Source organism: Peromyscus californicus, unplaced genomic scaffold (genome assembly GCF_007827085.1).
Source record: "Peromyscus californicus insignis strain IS unplaced genomic scaffold, ASM782708v3 Scaffold_17__1_contigs__length_78620276, whole genome shotgun sequence".
Classification (NCBI taxonomy): domain Eukaryota; kingdom Metazoa; phylum Chordata; class Mammalia; order Rodentia; family Cricetidae; genus Peromyscus; species Peromyscus californicus.
This window is the reverse complement of record NW_026294469.1, coordinates 15,060,728-15,083,413: the sequence shown is the minus strand read 5'-3', so window position 1 is coordinate 15,083,413 and position 22,686 is coordinate 15,060,728. Positions and strand designations below refer to the sequence as shown.

Below are 22,686 nucleotides of genomic sequence, written 5' to 3'. Positions count from 1 at the left end.
GACACTCACCTGGTTTGTTTCCCTCTTTCTATCTGCCTCTGCCATCCTTCCTGGCTTCTTCCTCAACTTTGACCTTTAACTGTCCTCAAACTTCATATCTCACTCACTCTTTCAGTCACTATTTAGTCTCAGAGCTTTAAAGATCATTCATAAATGGGTCTTACAGCCCCACCCTTCCCAAGCTAGTTCTGGAATGGTTTGCTGTCTTTGCAATAGCAGCTCCACTCCCCACCCCCCAACCCCCCACCCCGTCTACCAGTTCCAATCACAGGCACCTCCCCATGCAGTGCATCAAGACATCCTGCTGATAAACCCTCATAGCCAGAACCACTTTCTCCATGCCTCACTCTTGCTCAAGCCCAGCTTTCACCAGCACAGCTCTCCTTGTAAACAGGGAGACTACTTTGATAGCAGATAAGGGGTCTTTCCCAAGAGATAGTCACATTCTTTCTCCATTGTTTGGGAAATGCTGGCTTTTCTTATTACAACAACAGCGTGGTTATTTTTTAAAGGTTGGTCTTCTTGCCTGTTTCTTTACTCATTTAAGTTTTGTGTACACTGTTGAGCATCCTTGTCCTTGGTAACTTCCTTTGCACTGTAGTCTACTTTATTTGATATTAATATAAGCCACTTCCACTTTTTATTGTTTGTATGATATAGCTTCTTAACTTTTCATTTATTCTGTCAGTATGCTTGAAAGGAGTTACTAAATATTTTTGTAGACATTTTGTCTCATATTGTTTAGTTTGGGTATTGTTTGTCTTGTTCGTCTTTTGCTTATATATTATGGTTTCTGATTTTGTATTTTCTTTTCTTTTCTTTATTCAAGACAGGGTTTCTCTGTATAGCAGTCCCTGGCTGTCCTGGAACTCACTCTGTAGACCAGACTGGCCTCCAACTCACAGAGATATACCTACCTCTGCCTCCCAAGTACTAGGCTTAAAGGCATGAGCCACCACACCAGGATCTGGTTTTATATTTTTGTGGGGTTGTGTGTGTTTCTTGTCAGTTTTTTGCTTTTTGGTTTTTATTTATTTATTAATTTATTTTTTGTTTTTCGAGACAGGGTTTCTCTGTGTAGCTTTGCGCCTGTCCTGGAACTCACTTGGTAGCCCAGGCTGGCCTCGAACTCACAGAGATCCGCCTGGCTCTGCCTCCCGAGTGCTGGGATTAAAGGCGTGCGCCACCACCGCCTGGCTGCTTTTTGGTTTTTTTTTTTTTTTTTTGTGTGTGTGTGTGTGTGTGTGTGTGTGTGTGTGTGAGAGAGAGAGAGAGAGAGAGAGAGAGAGAGAGAGAGAGAGAGAGAGAGAGAGTTGGTGAGGGTTTTGCTTGTTTGTTTGCCTATTTGTTTTTTAAAGAGAGAAAGAGCATGAAGTTCGTTGATCAAGGAGGTGAAGATATCTGGAGGGAGTTGGGGGAGGGAAAACCATGATCAGAACATATTGTATGAAAAAAAAATTTGCAATAAAAAAGTTTTGTATAGGTAGCATATATTGGTGTGTTTCTAAAAATCCACTGCTAATCTGTCCTTTAATGTAAACTAATTGAAATGTTAGGGCTTAAATGTTTTCTTTCATTTGCTTTTTAAATTTATTCCTTCTGTTTCTCTTCCCTTGGTCTCCAGTGGGTTGCTTGAACATTTTTTTTTAATTCACCCTGAGTTTAAAATAGTGTTTTAAAGTAATGACTTTACACATTTTTTCTTAGTGGTTGCTCCACATATTACAATAAACACCCCCAATTTATCCCAGTCTACCAGTACTGATTTAACACTATAAGTGAAGTACAGAAACCTTACTCCATTCACCTTCTATGTTTTTGAAGCACTTGGAGTATTCCTGTACAGAGAACACTGTCAAATGGCATGGCGACTTTTGTTTCAACCCTCAAGCTTGTTCTCAGCAACCTCTGGGAAGACTGTGTTCTCCGCACACACTAGGAAATAAGGGTTCACAGCGAGCAGGACAGATAACTCCAGCTCTCATCCAGCCGATCAAGTGTCATATAGCAAAGTATGATCAATACTGTGTTCAGAGCTGAGCACACAAAACAAGAAAAAGGTGCCTGAAATGAGTTGGATCTCTTCCAAGCTTTACTTTGTGTGATGACAAATTCACTTCTTAGTAACAGACACAATGATAAAAACAGGATTCGGAGCATTTTAAATTGTCTCTAATTTTAATTGTCTCTGTGACTTCATGAGGAACAGCAAAGACTGTTATGACAGAGTTGTCTTGACTCGGCTGCTAAAGAGGCTGTGAACAGTGTGGAATTTTAGGAACCAGTAAATTTCCACAGATGAACTAACCCTCTTCACAACCCTGAAGTGAAGCAGACGAGTCACCAGAAGCTCCAGTTTCCACATCTATATCCTTGGATCCCACTTGCTCTTCATGCAGAATTAATAGTAGCTCCCTGCGAGCCCAGGGACTCCATTTTTGCAGAGTTGTCCTTTTTTGGAAGAATGTTGCACACTCAGATCCAAGAAAGTTCTGTTCCCTGTTTTAGTTTTCCTTATCCAACTTGTTGATGTGTTTTAGGCTGCTGAGCCCAAATATGATGAGTAACTCATAACGCTACTCATAATGCACAAAAATCAGTATCAAAGTGACCAAGAATTCTGTTAAATTTGAGTAGTACATCTAGAATTTAGAAATAACTATCATATTATTTTGAAGAAACTAAATAGTACTTCTTAGCACATACATATTCAAGTAGACACAAGATTTTTAGTGTATTAATTTCTAAGACAAACTAATAGTCTGAGTCCTTGTTATATCATAGTGATAAATCATATGCAAAATCAAATTCAGTAGCATGTTCTAACTGGGAAAACCATAAACAGTAACTATTTTAGACTAAGCCATTGATGGATCTGTTGGGAAAGAGAATAGTTTCATTCATTCATCCATTCACTGACTCTTCTGGGCTTCAGAGACTGTATTCTCAATATTATAACTAACAAGACAAAGCAGTGTCTGGCTCATGGCACAGAATGGTAAGGGGAGCCTTGGGACTTGAGTGTGTGCTCTGATATGTGGTTTAATGAAGGTTAGAGCATAGTCCATGCCTCTACTAATAAGAAATGTTGTATTTTACCACCTTGATGGCTTACAAGTCATGGATGAGAAAACCAAACCAGATCCTGTCCCCAGTGGTATGCTCTGAGTCAAGTCTTTAAAGCCCCAGTGATGTCCTTGGGGGCCAGATATACAAGCTAGTATTCTACTTGGTCCCTAACTGTAAAGTTCTTAGTCATTAGTGAAATGAGTGGATTCCAGGGGCAACACTGAAAGGACGGAGTTACATAAGGAAAAACACATAGGTTACATTAAAGAGTGGGCCTAAGTACAAAGTGTAACACTATACCTAAAGCCTGTATGTGCTGGTCCAGGATGTCAAATTCACCTCCATGCACTGTTAACCATGCTGTAAAAACAAGTACTCATTCTATTTCTTTGCTGTGTCTATTCTGCTTGTGGTTTTATATTCTTCCCTCAACAAGTCTTCTAAGGGAATAGATGACATGGCCTGTCTCTAAACCAATCGGGAGCTGGAAAGGGCCACCTTTGGTATCATTGGCATTGAAACAAATCCAAGGAAACTAGTGTTTTCTTTCCCACGGCTCATTCCTCGGCACAGTTCTCACAGCTGGACCCTCTTCAGCATCTTTGGAAGCGAGCCATCCCACTGCCTGGGAGGAGGACACAGAGCCTAACTCTAGTGGGGAGCTGCTGGCTAGCGGTCACTGTGAGACAGGTGACACAGCTGAAGGAGTGAGCTGTTCCCACAGGTCACCTTGGAGGGTAGCCTATGGCAGGCTGTGGTACAGCAGGGCCTCGGCACACGGAGAAGGGGTTTCATTTACCTGTCGACCTGTCCTCAGGCAGCTTGCTTTCCTTCTCTTCCCTCTCCAAGGTGCTGCTGGAGGACGAGATGCTGGAGGCGGAGCAGTTGTCCCTCTCATTGACCTCCTCGTTCTGCCTCTCTTTCTCACTCAGTGAGGCTCTTTCTTCAGGCTCCAGCTCCAGCACCGGCTCTTCCCGGCTCTCTGCTCCCCTGTGAGCAGAGGCTATCTCCTGGCTGGCTTCATCAGCACCCTGCCCAGCTTCTGCCTCCAGTTCAGGCTCGTGGTCCTTACCGCTTACTGATGGAGACAAGAGCAGAGACTACATTGATAACAGATTTCTCTGGGAAGGAAGGAACCGCACAACAACTGGGTTTGATTCCTCTGGGCAAAGTGTAAGTGTCGCCCCGAGATTCCTGTTTGTGGTTATTGAGCTAATGCCTGCTGCTGTGAACAGGACTGGGCAGGTGACATGCGCGTCCACTCAGTGAACTTTCAAACGTGGAGGAGTCAGGCATACCAGCTTCAGTGAGGGGAACCTCTGATTGGAGATGCCCAAACAGCAACACAAAAGGGTCATCCGGCTTAGAGACCTGAGGACCCCACATGTACCACTGGCATTCCAGATGAAACAGGCCATGTGGTAGTAATACAGGTGACCTCTGGAAGCTGACAGCACACCCTGGCTGGCAGCCAACAATAGACAGGGACCTGACACTAAGCAAGCCTGGAGGATGAATCTTCCCAGATCTCCTGATCAAGGCCCGGTTGACCACAGGACCCCAGCTGAGACACATTGGGAAACTGCAAGGCAATATGCAGGTACTTTTTTCAATCCTGATATTTTGGGTCACTTCTTATGCACTAGCATAGAATGAAGGCAAGGTCTTTGGGAGTGGGAGAAACAGCAAAACCTATAGTAAATCAAGCTAACCAGCAAGCTGCAGCCCGAAGTTTTTTGACATTGGGGGGCTAGCCCAGCAAGTCCAATCCTCCTTTGCTTGGATACTGCTTGCCCATGGTATAAAGCTAGCCCTCAACTGCAAAAACTGCTTCAAGGAATCACTTGGTGTCTCTCTCTTGAGAAGCCCATGCCTACACTCTTGAGTACACAGCTGTCCTTTTCATAAGTATCTTTCTTTCTTCTCCCTTCAAGCCTATGCTGAAATCTATAACCCCTTTCTTAATAAGTTCTAACTTTGCTTATAAAAAATACTTTTAAAGTAAGTATTGGGCTGAAGAGATGGTTTCATGGGTAGGAACACTTGTTGCTTTTGTAGAGGACCTGGGTTCAAATCCCAGCACCCACATGGTGGCTCATGCCACCTGTAAACCCAGTTTCAGGAGATCCAAGAGGCATGCATGTGGTGCACATATATATGCAGGCTAAATATTCATACACATAAAGTAAAATAAATTAATTTAAAAAAAGTACTGGGTATAATGGATTATGCTCATAATCCTAGCACTACTGAGAATCTGTTGCTAGCAGGGCTATACAGTGAGTTCCACATCAGCCTGGGCTACACAGTGAGACTCTGAAAACAACAACAACTTAAATAAAAGGGCCACTCATGGGCAGAGGCCTGCTTGTAATCCAATGAAGACTAGAAACATGGCGTTAATGCCAACATAAAATGCTCCTGTTCCCAGTCACATGCTGCTCCAGGGTGCAGGGAAATATGGCTGTCTGCCTCATGCCTGGCTTTGCTGAACAAAGCTCTCAGCTGTGAGCTTTGGACAAGTAACACAATGACTGTGACTACAAAAACCTCCAGCCAAATTCCATGTGGATAGGCCAGAGGAGGTCAGGTCACTCCTGACAGCAACCCCCCTGGGCTGCGTGAGGCTAGTGTGCTAGAGTGCTTAGGGACACATAGACAGACACACAGGCTCGCTCTCTCTCTCTCTCTCTCTCTCTCTCTCTCTCTCTCTCTCTCTCCCCCCCCCCCCCTTTGGAGTGGGGGAGAGCTGGTCACAGGGTATTTAGGGCTGGTCTCTTGGCGTGCCAGTGAGCTAAGCTCTGCCTTTACCACAGGGAGGAAAATGGCCCTCATTGGGCAGAGGCCCAACTATCATCAGCTTCTTAGCAGGAAGTCACTGTGCCAGGAATCGCTGGGGACACAACACTCCATCCCTGTCCCTGTGTTCTTCTGGGATGGAGCAGGGAGATGGGCAGGGAGGGGAAGGATGGGAAGGGCAGATGAAGGGTAGAAAGGGAAGAACTGTAGCCTTTTCTTATCATTCTGGATGCTTTCTAGCCACCAGAGAAGACACCCTGTGTGGACCCCATAGTGCCCTTCAGGCATGAATTGGGAGTGGGATAGTGTGTTTCTTCCTCCTGCCTGGCTGATGCCCTGCCATGAATTCATCCCTAGGGTCTCTAACTTAGCACAGGAGCCTGCTTTAGAGCCCAGAGGCTGTCCCAGACAGCCAGCTTTCCAGACAAAGATGTCAGGGCTGATAGCAGCAGAAGGAAGCCAAAAAGCACAGTCCTTTGAGTTCACATGCCTCAGAACAGGCATGCCTTGTACTGTCCCTTTAAAGCAAAACCAAGGCTCTATCATGGGAAGACTGAGTATATCCTCCAGAGAAGTCCTTTGAGGAAGTGGAAGGATCTCAATGCTAATTTCTTTTCCATTTGATAAAGCAGTCTTTAACAGAGAGAGAGAGAGAGAGAGAGAGAGAGAGAGAGAGAGAGAGAGAGAGAGAGAGAGAGAGAGAGAGAGAGAAACCTCTGTGAGCTTTACAAGTCAGGCCAAAGTAGAGCATGAGCAATGGTGGTGTCATGATGGGGCTGACAGAAAGCATATGTGTACATGCACACTGACTTCAGGATACCCACATCAAATGAAAATGTGTCTGTGACAGCCTAGCATGTGGCATGCACTTGGGCATTCATCACGAGCATGTGGAGGACCTGGACAAGGGTGGGGTGTCTTTCGGTGGCTCTGTCCCTGGCAGGGTGAGATAGGACAACTCACCAGCCCCTGGAGACTCAGCAAAGAAGAGGGAGTATGCAGGGCTGCCGCTGCTTGACTGCAGTTGGCATGGACCACCTGTGCTGTCTCATCCCATTCAACCCACAGGACTCAGACAGCAGCTCAGCCCCTGGTTGGCCAAGGGCTGTCTGGACAGATGTGGTAACAGATGTGCTAGCTCTGGGTGAGCCACACACTCCTGGGAAAAAAAAACAGCACAATGCCAGCCCCATATGCCAGAACCTAACTGCATGGAGTCTGGGCCACTAATCTGTGAGTCCAAATACTGGGTGGATTTCTTCTCATGATTTGTAGGGAGGTCATCATCTTCAAAGTCACCTCCTGCCTAGAACACATGCCTCAGTGTCCACAGGGTCTGGCTATAAAGCTGTGGCATGTGGGACTGTCCTGATTAATTTATGAGCTAACTAAGTACTGCTCACACACATCCAAGTGAAGCAAAACGAGCAAGGAATTAAGAGACAAGTCAGCAAACAGGAATGGAGGCTTGCTATTATGAACATATAATGAACCAACAGTGTTGTTCAACCTCATCACCCCTCTGCCTTCAGAAGTTTACCACGCCGTAAGGACACCGGGTATAGAGCCTTATCTGTAGGAGTCAGGCTCGTGTGTGGACAGACACCTGCAGGAGGTCACCAGATAAGATGACAGGCAGACCTGGAGGGAGCAGCAGGCTCTCAGTAGACCCTCCTCTAGCCATCTTAAACACAGCCACAGCTAGGGCAAAAGTTCCTTATGGACCATATCTTCTCTTCTTTCATCGGAGAGGCCCTATCTGGTGTAGGAACCAGTATTCCCTCACAAAGTTCCTGTCACTCCTGGTCAGTCTATAAGAAGCACCTATGATGACCCACGGACACGACACCAAATCCCGAAGTGTTCTTTCTCCTCTTTCTTATTATCTTTAATCAGAGCTTCTCTTAGCAACACCTCCTTCATACAGACAGCCATTGCTTGGGGGTCACTCTTTCTCTGACGGGCTTCTTGCCTTGTGGATAAATAGGGGAAGTATCCTCTATCCCAGAGGCTTCAGGACATAGAGGAGGCATGGGATCTGTAGTCTGCAGGAAACAAAGGTTTTCATCAACACCTGGAGTGAAAATGAGTGTTTTCACCTCCTGGCTATTTCTAGTCCCAGTAGTTAATGAGCATTTCTCCAGTCCAACAGCGACATCAGTGGTAACTGTACACTGATGCCCAATCAGCTGCACTGTGACATCAGTGATATCTGTACAGGGCCAGAGAGGAGAGATCCCAAAATCTTGCATGGCGAGGCACAAGAGCCCTATTACCCCATGGGCATGGCCTGATACCAGCCATTTAGTTCCTACTACACAATAGAAAACATCTACCATCATGATGCATGTTTTGATCTCAACAGCACAGTGCCCTGGGAAGGTGGTGCCCTGGGGAGGGGTAGCAAGGCACTTTCATGAGTATAGATCCCAAAAGGGATCTATAGGTCCCTGTGCCAAAAGGACATTTTAGCAAAGTCTCCAAGGATGAGAAGGAGGTAAAGGGTCGAAGACGGTGGTGAGAATGTGCTGAGCAGGGAGAAGAGCACACACAGAAACCTGGAGTGCATGCTATGTGGAAGAAGTTCGATGAGGTGAGGCTCAGAGTGCAGAGGGAGTTGGTCAGCCATCTAGGGCTAGGACTCTCAGCCTTGTGTAAAAAGCATCTGAGACTGCCCTAAGACTGACACCGGGGCAGTGATAGCTGCTTCAGGTAGAGAGCAAACATGTTTCATGCTCTCTACAAGAGACCCCGTCTATGCCTATGTCAGGCCATGCACGCTTCCTGTGGGAATAGCTAAGCTCGTCCGTAAGCTAAGGGTGAAGCTCCAATATGAAAGGAGCAGAGTCGGGTAGCAACCCTGCAAATGATGAGACCGGGTAGAAAGAAGGAAATGCCAGTCAAGGAACCCCCACCTGGAAGACTGCAAAGAAGAACCTAGAACTACCCACCCGGGACAGGTAAGAGACTAAGGCCCTGGGCACTAGGGTGGTTTCCCTCACAGATATCAACTGGAGGAAGAACTATGTTTGAGGGGAGCAAGTGCCATCAGCACCCTCTAAGCCATACTTACTCAGCATTTTATATAAAAGGTTTGCTGAGATCTCCCTGACCTCTCCCTAGGGATAACTCTGTGATAACCCTCGGAAGGCCAAGGCAAGGGTTTCAGGAAGTATAGCTCAGCTGATAGAGTATTTGCCTAGCATGCAGAAAAGCCATGGGTTCTGTCCTTGGCACCACATTAAAACTGGATGTCATGATGTCTACCTATAATCCTAGCAATCAAGAGGTAGAGACAGGGGGATAAGAAAATGGAAGTAATCCTGAGCTACACAGTGAGTCAGAGGCTAGCCTGGATACTTTAAGACCTTGTTGAAGAAAAGGGGTGCCTATGGTGGCTGGCTCAGAGGTAACGTGCTTGCTGCTCCATCATGAGGAGCTGCGTTTATCTCTTCAGCACCCATAAAAAGCCAGGCACAGCATTGCACATCTGTAAACCCGCTCTGAGGAGACAGAGACAGGTGGAGCTCTGTAGTCATCTGGCTAACCAGCCTCACCCAGTCAGTGGTTCTGTCTCACAAAGTAAGGGAGAGAAAACTTAGGGAGAGACTCAACTCCTGCGCGCGCGCACACACACACACACACACACACACACACACACACACACACACACACACACAGACACCGAACACACACACACCCTCAAGGCCAGAACATCACAGTAGGACATTATGCCAAGGTGGCTAGGCAGAAGGGGCAGGGTGTTACCTCTTTAGCATGTGTTCATCAGGATTCCAACCCTGCCCCTGGCACCACCCATGATAAAGCAGGCATCTGGGGCAGGGGCTGCCAGAATGCCCTGCACTTGCTATCACATCCTGGCTAGAGGGTGGCCACGCAGCTCTCCCGGTATCTCGAGGGCTGTGCAGGGGTAGGGACTGCGAGAAGTGCCAGCAGCCTCACTTTCTCCAGCAGGGGCCACTGGGCAGGAATGAAAGGAGACCAGTGCAGGGAGGGGGTGATGATATTCAAGGAGCCCACAGCTGAAGGTGTCTTGCTGGACCACAGCCTGAGGGAGCAGACGGACATAGCTCAGCATCGCCAGGCCACACTTCGCAAAGACTAGAAAAATGTGTTTGGCCAGAAGCACGCTGACCTGATTCTGAGGGTTGAAACCAGATTTCGAGTTTGGAAGGAAGGATATAAGAGAGGAGAGGTTAAAAAACAAAACAAAACAAAACAAAAACCTTAAATTCAGTGGAAGGATGCGTAAGTGTATCATTTAGGCAAAGTAGAAGAAATAACAGGAAAGGAGGGTTCCATGGGACCGTAAGTCCAATGGGCAGTACTCAAAGGAGTTTTCTCTTTTTAGTTCTGTTTATCAGCAGTGTCTTTCTCAGTACACGTGCATGTATGTCACAGTGTGTGTGTGTAGAGGTCAGAGGACAGACAACTTTGTGGACTTGGTTCTCTCCTTCCACCTGTACACATGGGTCCCAGGGATCAAACTCAGGTCATTAGACTTGAGCAGCAAGCCTCTCGATCCACTGAGCCATATAACTAACCTTCAAAGGAGCTCTTCACACCAGAGAAACAAATGTTACAGGAGTAAGGGAGGTTGGGAAGCCAAGAGGGAATCCCATAGACATGAGAAGCCAGGGAAACAATGGGGCACCTTGCTCCTTATTCTGTGGATGCAAAAGCCTATGGCATCATGTCCATCACAGCACCGGAGAATGAACAATGGAAAGAAAGACCTGAGCTTGGTCACTAGCTCCTCCTGCATTCCAAAGGCAGCTGAGCAGGGAGTCCTCCCAAAGGCCAACGCCACCTCCTCACCAGGTCTCCAAGACCTCTGCTGGATGTTCGGCCCCACTTGGCCTTGAGTAAAGTAAAAATGGAAGTTACTATGTATTAAGCATCTTTCCTGCCCATGAGTTGTGTTAGAAAGTGTATTGATGTTACCCTTTTTTAATTTCCCTGTCCATTCTAAAGTAAAGACCCATGTCCCCATGTAAGAAGTGAGAAAGCATCTTCACAGCGGGTAATCAACTTGCCCAGAACTCCACAGAGGGGATGAATACAGGACACTCACCTTTGCCAGACCACCCCTAACTCCCACCTTCTAGGGCCGGCAAGCAGGGAGAGACTGGAATGTCTATACCGGAACCCCATGTACCTGGCTGGCTTGCATAGGTTGCCGAGAATTGTTTCAGTTCTTCCTTTGCTTATGGCTCTTCCTGAGTGCCGATCACTCACCACAGACCTTCAAGCCTAGCAGTGAGGTAATTTCCTACTTTCCTTCCTGCTTCCTCAGGGTACTTGAGCACCTCTGATGGCCCCTTGACCTCCCCACATCTCTGCAAGCAGCCTTTTGCTAAACATCTCTCAAGTCTAGACCACTGTCTTCCTGCAGGATCTCACTATCAAACAGCACCTGGGATAATGCTGGGACTCTAACCTAGACAGACCTGCCCAAATGTAATGCTAATCACAGGTTCCATGGTGTAGACGATGATTGAGCCACCAAGGAGGAATATTTAATATTTCTGAAAACACGCAGCAACATACAGTAGATGTAGATGTGCCAATGGCTGCTTTCATCAATGTTCCCAATAGTGGAGTGCAATGTTCACTTATAACATCTAGATTCAATCAATCTCTGGGTGACTTCAATCAATTTTAGTCTGTGATAGCGTCCCAATGGCTCTGCCAGAACTTGGCCTTCAGGCAGGTCTTATGAAACCACAGACTGGGCCAGCCAGTTCTATAACAGCTGCTCAAACAGTGCACATTCCAGGGACCTCCCCAGTTTAGAGCTAATAACCAACACCATCGACTTGAGACTTGAGGTTTAATCACATAAATCTGAGAATGGTCCCGGGAGAAAAAGACTCACAACTTCGGAAATTCTTTAGACTTTGCCTTTGGTGTTGGGCCAGCTCTTGCTGTGCTGGTCGCTAAGATTTATCTAAAGCAGTCTTTCTCATCCCTAATACTGTGGGCATTTAGGGCCAAACAACTCCTCGTCATGGAAAGCAGTCCTGTGTGTTAGAGGATTTGTAGCGTTCTTGCTTCTGCTCACTAGAGACCTTTCACATCATCTCCACAACCTTCCCAGCATGGTGACAAACAAAGTTGTCCCCAGAAACTGCCAAATGTCCCCCAAAGTGTGACATCACCCCCAATCAGAGTCTCCGCTCACAGGAATTAGTTGAGTACAAACTCAGCTATACAAGTTTCACAAAAGCAGCGTGTCGTGCAGAGCAATGGCTCAGCAGTTAAGGGCACTGAGTGCTCCTTTAGGACCAGGGTTTTGTTCCCAGTACCCACATCATGCTTCACAAACTTCTGCAACTCCAGTTCCAGAGAACCCAATGTCCTTTAGCTTCTGTGGACACCGCATGCATAAACTAATATAGGCACACAGAGAGACACAAATATTTTTAATGTAACATGTTCTCATCAGCAAAAAAAAAAGAAAGGAATTCTACTGTTAATTTGTAGGCCTTCAAAACTAAGGCCTCAGCCTTGCTTCAAATTTTAGAGCTAGATGTCCAAAGAAGTTCATACCTAAGACACACTAAAGTACCTTTATAAAGTGCCGCTTTCTAGGTCCTGTAACTGCCCTCCTCACTTCCAATCATCAAGATTTTTTCTCATTTAGCAGCAGTGGAAGTTTCTGTGAGAGTTCTAGGCTGTGCTATCCCCAAACCCAAATTCTGACACCCTCAAATCGCATACAAGTCTACATACTAACCATACTCCAAAGAGCACATGGGAATAAGGAAGAGTTCACGAAATGACAATGACAGCCATCAAAGCAGATCTAGGACCTCGACGTCAGGTGTGTTCAACTGCTTTGTGCATCTGGGCTCAAAGTGAGATAAGATTGAAGTGCAACAGGGATGATCGTTTCTGGGCTGGACATACAGCACAGTGGTAGAGTGCCTTCCTACCTAGGTTCAAAATAAATAGTAACACATTCTCGCTCTCCTTCTCCTCCCCCCTCAATGCACACAAGAATGCATGCAGCCGGAGAGATAGCTTAGTCTATAAAGTAACTATCATGCACTCAAACATGAGGACCTGAGTTCAATACCCGGAACCTACATCAAAGCTGGGCTTGGTGGTATGTCCTTGTAATCCTAGTGCTAGGAAGGCAGAGGCAGGCAGATCTCTGGGGCTCTCTGGCCTGCCAGTCTGGCCTAATCTTTAAGTATTAGGCCAAGAAAACCCTAGCTTAATAAACAGTGGAATGACAAACTGAGGAATGACTGCTGATATTGACATCTGACCTCCACAAGCATGCATATGTATTCCTGCATGCACACACACATACACATAATGACTGCTGATACTGACATCTGACCTCCACATGCATGCATATGTGTTCCTGCGTGCACACACATACACACAATATGTTTTTATACACTATGTAACCTAACACCATATATATATATATGTATGTGTATATATATATATATATATATATGTATGTATGTATGTATATGCACACATGCACAATTCCTATTCCTCTCTTCCTTCTCAGGGGACACCTCTGACTTGGAGTTCCATACTGCAGCATCACAAAATAAAACAGTAGCAGCCAGTTTCAGGTTCAGTTATTGTGCACCTGATAAAACACAGTAAATATTCTGTCTCATACTATCAACAGAAAGTGGGATGCTGTCCCAGGCTCTTACAATGTTTACTGACATATCTGTGATTTCAAAGTCAGGTGATGGGACCATAAACACTAGGTTACGAAGACTTCTTCTGAGCTGTGTAAACGTCTTTCCAAGTCAGACACACAGGTGCTATTCTGGTTCCAACATGTTGGATGGGACAGACTCTGATCCTCACTCATCCTTGGATAAACCTTTCTGTGAGAGTGAAGATACTCCAATAGGGCAGAGCTTTCCAGTAGCCTCTCTGGCTCTAGTCAAGCCTCAAAGAGAAGCACCAAGAAAATCAAAGGAGCAATCGATACAAGAAACATGAGCTGAGATGATGGGGAAATGGTGAGGCAGGAGGGGACCCAGAAGGAAAACAGCACATTTCTTGTGTATATTATCTAGAAGATGTAGAGGGGTTCAAAGAGACTGCACCAAAAAAGCTACTAGAACCTTCTAGTCAGTGGATCTATCAGGCCGAGGCAGCTTTTTTCAGAGAAGCTCCAATTTGGAAAGTCATAAAAGAAGCCTGTTTGTCTCAAGCACACAAAATGCATTGCAGGGTCCCTGAGTCCAGGGGTGGACTTACAGAATTAAGATTTAGGACCTGTGAAGCCAACATGTACTTCTCGGTGACCCTGCAGCCTTTATGTCACAGTGTATATAGTATTGTAGTGTACATGAGCAGGGAGAAGCACCCAAGGAAAAGGAGAAGCTGTGGACACAACACGTGCTTACTGAGGCCCTGAGCCACAGATGGATGCCAGGAAGAAACTCAGACTGTCATTTACTGTTGCTTCCAAGGTCTTGGTCATTGGATGAAAGACTGAAGACTCTCATTGTCCCAGCTCACAGAACTTCCTGACTAGACTTGAAAGCATCAGTCTGAGGTTCCTGCATTGCATGAAAGGCACTCGTGTCTCCCCTAAAACTCCCGCTGTAAGCAAGGCCTCACATTCCTCACCCCCTCTTTGTGAAATACGAACAAGCAAAGTAATTGCTATTCAAAACATGAAAATTTTTTTGCCTACCCTAAGCAGAAACTAGAATATGAAGTCGATAGTAAAGTTTGGTTAAAAACCATTGTACTTTCTTGTTGAGTAACAACTGCTTATGGAATTCCCATCCTTCTATAGCCCGGCAAGCAGAGGCACTGAGAGCCCTTCTTCTGGAATATCTTTCTAAGGATATGCACAGAGGAAAAAAATAACTTTGGAAGATGGCAATGGGAGATAGAGAAAGAATATGAGCATGAGAGTGAATGAGAATGTTCGTTTCACTGTCCACCATCCTGTGTCTCTCTGGAATGAAGGAAAAGCATACTTTCTCCCTCTAAGCTCAGAGCTCCTCTCTTCAGGTTTCTCACAGTGCATGTCTAGGCAACACTAGCCCATGTTCACATCACCATGGGAACCAGGGCTGGGGAAAACGGCCCAAGTGGAGGTTCTCTGGCTAGAACTGTTGCTATAGGCATACAGTTGTTGTCTCTGACCCTGGAGTTCTATGCTTTTGACCAGTATATCTGAACTTGCCGCAGCCCAGCTTACTAGCTTACATGTAAAGTGAAGTCCCAAAGCTTTCACAGTTCTTAACAATAGCTTCTCTGAAATCATCATGTTGATCAGAGAGTGCCAGCTTCACCAGCTTTCCCAAAGTTGTTCTATGTTTTCTATTTACTTTATCTTTATCTACTTTATCCACTTCAAAAGACTCAAAACTTCAGTATGCCAAAATATGGCATAAAAGGGGCTGGAGAGATGGCTCAGCAGTTAAGAGTGTTGGCTGCTCTTGTAGAGGACCCAGATTCAATTTTCAGTACCCACATGATGTTTCACAACTGTCTGTAGATCCAATCCAGATAATCCACTACCCTCTTCTAGCCACTGTGTGCACATGATGCGCATAGACACAATCATACAAAACACTCACATAAAATAATAAATAAGCAAAAGAAAAACACAGCACAAGAAAACAATGACAACTATCAGTCTCTCCAACTTGGAACACTTTCGCCTTTTCCAGTGAACCGCAGGTGAGCGCAATGACTTCAGTGAAGGTGTACAAAGGAGGAAACGGCACCCTGGCCTTGGGTGGCTCCCCTGAAGGATTTGGTCAAAGGAACTGAAGACATCAAGTCACTTCAGGCAGGTGAGGAATGAGGAGGAAGTACAGCCCTGAGTCCCACAGCCACAGGAATCAAGTTTCTAGCCAATTAATGAAACACTGGACTAAAGGTGTCCAAAAGTTTCATGCTCACAAAGCAGCAAGTATGAGGCTGATGACTGACGGCGTTCCACAGCTGCTGGGCCAGGCGGAAACAGGTCACCAGATGTTTCCACCTCATGCCACGTGGATTAGGTAAACTAAGACAGCACCTATAACCCGAAGGAGACTCAACCAGCACACAACAAAGGTGGCCATGACACTCAGTTGATACTACTAATGATGACTACAGTCAAGATGGGTGCCTTTGTGAGAAATGATCATTCATTTAAATGGACTGAACATTTCCTGACAGAACTGTATATTTATACTTTATTTCCAGGTTCCAGAAAGCATATGCTGCAGGAATTTTCTTGCTTTAAATTCCTGGATCAGAGAGAAAGTATCAGTTACCCACTGTCAACCATTTCTACAAATGCTTCCAGGTGAATATGTGATTGGATTAGCCATATCTCATATCCCCAGAGTCAATGAGTCCTTATTGACTTTAAATACCTCAAAGTCTGATTAAAGATACCAAAAGAAACTCTGCTACTGAATATATTCTTCTTGACTTAAATTTTACGTAGTATGCCCAAATTTTCAGATGCACCTCTAAAGTCTTGTCCCAGTATGCATACATGACAAACAACACAGATGACCTGCCTTCTGTGTGTCCCCTAAGGCTGTGGATAAAAGCCATTTATAAACTCAACAGTTGCTTCCTTCCGTTGAGAAAAATAACTTCTCTTCATCTGGCCTCAGGAGGGCCCTGTGTGTCTAAGGAAATCAGCATGGTGGGAGCACAGTTTCCATCCCCCAGAGAAGGCGGTCTAGCCAGGACACATCGCCCGGACCCCCAACACAAGAGCTGGCTTTCAGGCCAGTGGTTTGACTTTACTCTGTTCCCATGAAATGAATTTCCTGGCCATGACTCACTTGGTGATGAGACTCTGGCTGATAGTCCCTTGTTTTACTGCTGTGACAAAGTGTCTGGCACAAGCCACTTAAGGACAGAGGGTTCAAGAGTATAGTCCATCACGTTAGGGACATCACGGGGCAGGGCTCAAGGCAGCTGGCCACACACTGCATCCACAGTCAGACCATGGAGAGAAACGAGCAGGTGGGCCCAGTTTTCTGCTTCTCTTTTATGGAGTTCTGGACCACAGGCTATGCAATAGTACACCCCACGGTGGGTGTGTCTTCCCACAGTAACTAAAATTAGCCTAATCCAGATGATCCCTCACAGATACGCCGAAAGGCTTGTCCCTGGACGATTCTCGATCCCATCAAATTGACAGTTGAGTTTAAGCACCACTCTCAACTATGCTGACTTTTTACTCGTGAGCATATGTATTATTCCTTCTAATTCTCTGTAAAACTTAAAAAAAAACAAATCATCACAAAGAATGTTATCCTAATAGGAACCCTTCACTTTGATCAGTGAGAAAAGCTGACTCCAGAGTCATCTGTGAGTTTCAGAACAATAATAGGGAATAAACTTATCATTAAGAAAACACCAGCCTATCAAAGCAATGACTGAAGAAAGATGCTCTGCCATGTTTACCAAAAGCTGTGGCTGGTTGCGCTAACTATAGCGCAGTGCTCGGAAGGGCGCATATAGATGTCAGCCCCTCGCTTGGGTCTGCTAGTGTGACACAAAAGGAAAAATACCCAGACCATGACAACCAAGACTCGGCAGTTTGGGGACACACATCTGCTGTGAGCCGCCAAAGGACCAGATGGAAAAATAATTTCAGCACACACTGTTTTGATGGTGGGGGCTAGTGGCATCATTTACAGAAAAGTTACAGCGTACTTAGCTGAGACTGAGTTGAAGAGCTCACTAGTACATCATGCTATTAGTATTTAACCATTAGGTCTTCCCTTCTCGAGTGTGTATTTTGCAAGGAGACTGAAAAGGAATTCAAATGCTTTCATATCTCTCTTTTGTTTTGTATTTTTGTTTACTGAGATGGGTCCATTTTAAAAATGACGCAGATATGCCTTAAATATAAGGCAAAATTTGAATTTGCTTTGTATTTTTGAGACAGGGCCTTGTGTAGCCCTTGATCATAGTACGTTGCCAAGGCTAGCTTTGAACTCTTGATACTCTTGTCTCTACCTCCCTTGTGCTTGGGATTGTAGGTCTGTGCCACACAGTGCCTAGTTCTTATGCTTTTGAAAGTTCTCCAGAATCTGAGTGAATAATTGCAAGTTGGATGTGTCCATGCATGCTACAGACTCTTGAGGTGGACTCAGGAAGGTCAGGGATTCAAGGCCATGCTCTGCTATGCAGGGAGACCTGAGACCTACCTACAAAAAGTAAGACCCTGCTTCAAAAAGCTAAAACCAAGCATAGCAAAAAGCAGCCACAAAGTGACCTATCATCTTGAGGCATACACAGGCTGGTAACAAATATTAGTGTTTCCCATTCTTATCAATATGATTCTGAAATGCTGGCTTTGTGCAAATACTGGGGAGAGGCTAGGCAAAGGGATGGTACGGCATAGATTGGAACCACAACACACAGCATGCACCACTGTGACTCTTCAATTGGGATTCAGCTCTATCCCTGGACTCTTCTCCCAGCCCTGTCAGGAACAGCCAACATGAGTCTTCCCTTACATTTTATCCTCAGGACACTACAAATGATGCCGTCTCCCCTGTTACCCAAACACATGACCAGATACTCAACAGGGGCCCTGGGAAGGAAGGGCCAGGGCATGACAGAGCCATGAAATACACGGTGGTCATATGCTCCAGAAATGACCAAGGATGAAAAAGCACGCCAACCCTCAGCACATGGGGAACACAACAGTGCCAGGTGTTTAGTGCAGGACAAACATCTGGATGTGTGGTTATATGAGTTATTCTTCCTCCAGATGTTGGACTATTGTAAATATTAAGGATAGGCAAGAAGTTACTTTGTAAATTTGAAAATGGGACCTGATAGAAAGGAGAGATAAATAATCGGAGGTTGCAGGGTGTTTCAAAGAACAATAATAAAGCAGGAGGGGCTAACCCTTTGTCACCTCAGCTTTGTAGTTCTGTCAGAAAGAAGAACCCCCAAGTCAGCAGGAACTCCCAGTAGTTCTAGTAAAGGTCTTTCTCTTATGGAATTCTTTTCAGACCATTATCAATCTTGATTTATGTGTACTTGTGTGTACAAGTTTGTGTGTTTGTGTGTAATGTGTGTGTGTGTGGGGAGGTGTTGGGTGTCTGCCTTGATCACTTTTCCATCTTAATTTTTGAAGCAGGATCTCCCACCAAACATGGAGCTCACTGTTTGCCTGGGCCACCTGACTAGCAGGCTCGAAGGACTCATCTGTCTCCCCTCTACCCACAACACTGGAAGCATGGGTGTATCCATTAGCTCTGATTTCTCACAGCAAACACATGACTGACAGAGCCATCTCCCCAGACCCTCATTTCCAATACAAAAGTCAATTACACATGAGGACAAGGAAGTCAGAATATGGTATGGTCCCACTCGTTCAGTTTACAATTAATAAACACAGGAGATGTAGCCACCTGTATCTTAAAAGACCCACTGGTCCCCTCAAGGGAATTCAAACACCACCACATGATTGTGCAGGTGTGTAATTCAAGCCCTGTATTGTGTTTCACATCCAAACCTCACCAGTGTGATTTTAATCAGACATCCTCTCCATCTCTACTAATCCTTCCACTGAAGAGAAAAATGACACTTGCTATTTATCTCTCTGAAAGCTTACTGGAAAAAGTTCATATTGATATTAATATATATGACTAACATGGAAATATATAGCAAATATATATGTGTATATGTCTGGTGTGTGTGTGTGTGTGTGTGTGTGTGTGTGTGTGTGTGTGTGTGTGTGTGTGTGTGTGTGTATTTTATTTCCTGTGCTTTCTGGGGAGCTTAAAATACAGTTGTTTTTTTTTTCTTAGACAGGATGGCCTCAGGCTCAACTCTAGTTAGACATAATCCTTGAGGAACTGTCTTTTGCAGCAAACATCAAATGGTTTAAAAATCTGAAGATAAACAATATTTATAGGTACCACCAATCCCCTCTCTGTTTGGGACTGTCCTATATTTCACAGTTTAGACCATTATTTTCTAAACTGGAGGTCCATATTAGAGTTTGAAGTCCCCAGATTAAGCACTGAACAACTTTGCCAGAGGCAAGTTTTTATACTGCCTGTGGAAATGCCAAACGCAGATAAAACAATGACCTTAAGGCAGTGTTAGGAAAGCTTTTAGCTGCCGCAGCATGGCCTACCTTCTCATACTCAGTCTCGGTATTTTCAGACTGAAATTACTCATCTGTGACCGAGCCATCTGCCTGGGACAATCCTCCATGGGGTCAGGAACCAGGAATAAGTAGACAGAATGTGAAATTTGGAGGCGGGTACAGACCCTAAGGCTAGGAGAGCCAGCAGAAAGTTGGATAGACAAGCTTTCCATTGCACCCAGTACTGCTGAGGTCACGGAGTCCTGCCTTGCCTGGAGTAAGCTGCGGGTGATAGTTAAGCAACCCTCCCAGAGCTGAAAGCTCGGTGTCTTAGCTGCCTTCAGCTGGCTGTGTCTGCATCAGGCTGTGAGCCACAGCCCTCGGTGAAACCCCACAGAGCTGGTGGTGCTATGAACACATTGTGTGAACGCCTGTGCCGGTCGCTGTGCTTTGTATTAACTTGAAAGAGAAAGGCCCCCAGTGCAAGGCACAGAGCATTAGGAAGGCAGCTGTGGTTCAAGGCTGCAGGGAATAATACTGCTAACAAAATTTCTCCATGGAGAGCCTGCCTGTCTATACACAAGCTTGTACACACACACACACACACACACACACACACACACACACACACACACACACGATACATGTCCGCAAATTTCATTATTTTTCTTTTTAGTATTTATCATCTATTATCACTATGCCTTTGTTTGTTAGTTTGCTTTCCTTTATTTTATTCCCATCAATTTAAAATGAGACTAATTCTTAGGGTAAGAAGATTCCAAAGTGGTCACCTTGAGAGGCAAAGCTATGTATACCCAAATCATGAAGTACTAAATGCCTGGCATTTAGGATTGTCAATATCAGTCTAATTTTGCAGGTTCTCGTCTTTTAATGACCACAGGTGGGTGACGTTTATAAATGAGCTCTGCTTTCATCTAAGGGGCTCTGGCCACCTCTAGTATGTCAGTGACAGCACAGGCTGCAGTCACCCAGAAACTCACCTGTCTTCATGTCAGCTTGCACACTGGACTCCCGAGCAAGCCTGTTTGATGGCGATCATCTCGTTTCCCACCGCTATCCCAGCACTCACCTTGGGGGTACTGAAGAGTGGGCGGGGAGGAGGGCACTGTGAGAGCCTCTTGGGAGTCGGCAGATGAGGGACTCTGGCTTGATGGGGAGGGTGAGGCAGGGGCTGTTGGCAAGCTCAGGTCCAAGGAGAGGTCAGCTCTGCCCCGGCTCACGCTCCGGCTTCTCAGCTCCTTCTCGTGCGTCTCGGCTGCCAACTGCTCCAAGTATTTGTATCTGAAAGTTAAATTCCAAAGGGTTTCCGTAAAAAGAAAGAGGAGCCCGTGGCTGACGCTTGTTTATGGATGAAACACCTGCAGAGTGAGCTGGTTTCCTGATGCATGGAGCAGAGCGCAGGGCTGACTGGAGGGTCAGTCTGCCAAATGCGCACAGCAAAGCCAAGATGCTAGCCACTAAAAACCCTGCATCATTCATAAGCAAGTGAGTGAGGACAAACAGCAACATCACACAAAACCGGACCCCAGCTCACTGCTGCAGAATCTTCATTCCCCCTTTAGGACACATTTACACAAATAACAATAACAAACTAGCATATGATGACCTGCAAAGGCTCTGGCAGTGACAGCTGAGAACTGAACCCCTGTGGAGTTCACAGCTGGGAAGTGGGAGGGTTCCTTGGTGTGGTAGAGAGAAACAGTGCCCCCAAATACCAAAAAGGGGGCTGCTTGGACAGAAGCCTCTTGGAATTCCTGAACCTGCTTCAATGCTAACAGCAATGCGACTGGAATTCACTTTGTTCTCTCAGCATGGCCCATGGAAACTTTTTTATATTCTAAAATATTTCTGAGCAGGACTCAGACATCCAATAGCTTGGACCTGACGTCACGTACAGTTTATTCATCAAAGTCAGTTTGAGAGAACAAAGATACATCTGTTTTGCATTGCAGGCAGGCAGAACCCACTAACTGTTTATTAAGAACAGCTACCAATCATCTTCCTCCTAGTGCACTTTATAGATCGGACCAAAATAACTTTGAAATGTGTGCTTCTTCCAGATGTCTACATAGAAATAATGCGTGAGTTAAGCTGGGGCAGGTCTCCATTTCCCCAATGGTACAACAGTTTGTGCAAAACCCATCACTCTATGCCTACGCCTGAGTACAACAGCTCCACCAGCCACCAGGGACCGCCCCCCCCCCCCCCATCCCAGGATACCACTCCTCATTCACTGGGATGACCAAGGCAGAGGCATAGTTAAAGTCTTCAAAGTAATTTGATAATTCAGAAACATGCGACTGCGGCTGGGGAGGAAGCTCAGTTGGTCAAATGTGTGCCTCGAGAGTACGAAGAGCTGAGTTTGATCCCTGGGATTCACACGTAAGAGCCAGACAAGGTGCCATGTTCTTGTAACCTCAGGACTGGGAAATGAGAGACAAGCAGATCCCCGAGGCTTACTGCTCAGCCAGCCTAGCATACTGGGGTGGCTCAGGCCTGTCAGAGGCACTGTCTCAAAAAACAAGGTAGACGGCACCCAAGGAACAACATCTGAGGTTGACCTCTGACCTGCCCACAAGTGCATGTGTGCATACACAGACACATGCACTTCAAGTCTCACCCTTGAGGAGTGTATGGCCTCCCCTGTCACCTTCGCCCCCCCCCCCCCCACACACACACACAGGCAGGCTGCCCTTCAGGCT

At 45.8% G+C, this 22,686-nt stretch overlaps 1 protein-coding gene across 1 annotated transcript in view; it reads right to left on the bottom strand.

Moving 5' to 3' along the window:
• The window catches only part of Fhod3 (formin homology 2 domain containing 3), a 428,882-nt gene that overhangs the window by 48,941 nt on the left and 357,255 nt on the right, over positions 1-22,686 (bottom strand). The window contains 2 exon segments of the mRNA XM_052741682.1: positions 3,869-4,147; positions 21,054-21,265. Coding sequence (XP_052597642.1) covers positions 3,869-4,147; positions 21,054-21,265 — 491 coding nt within the window.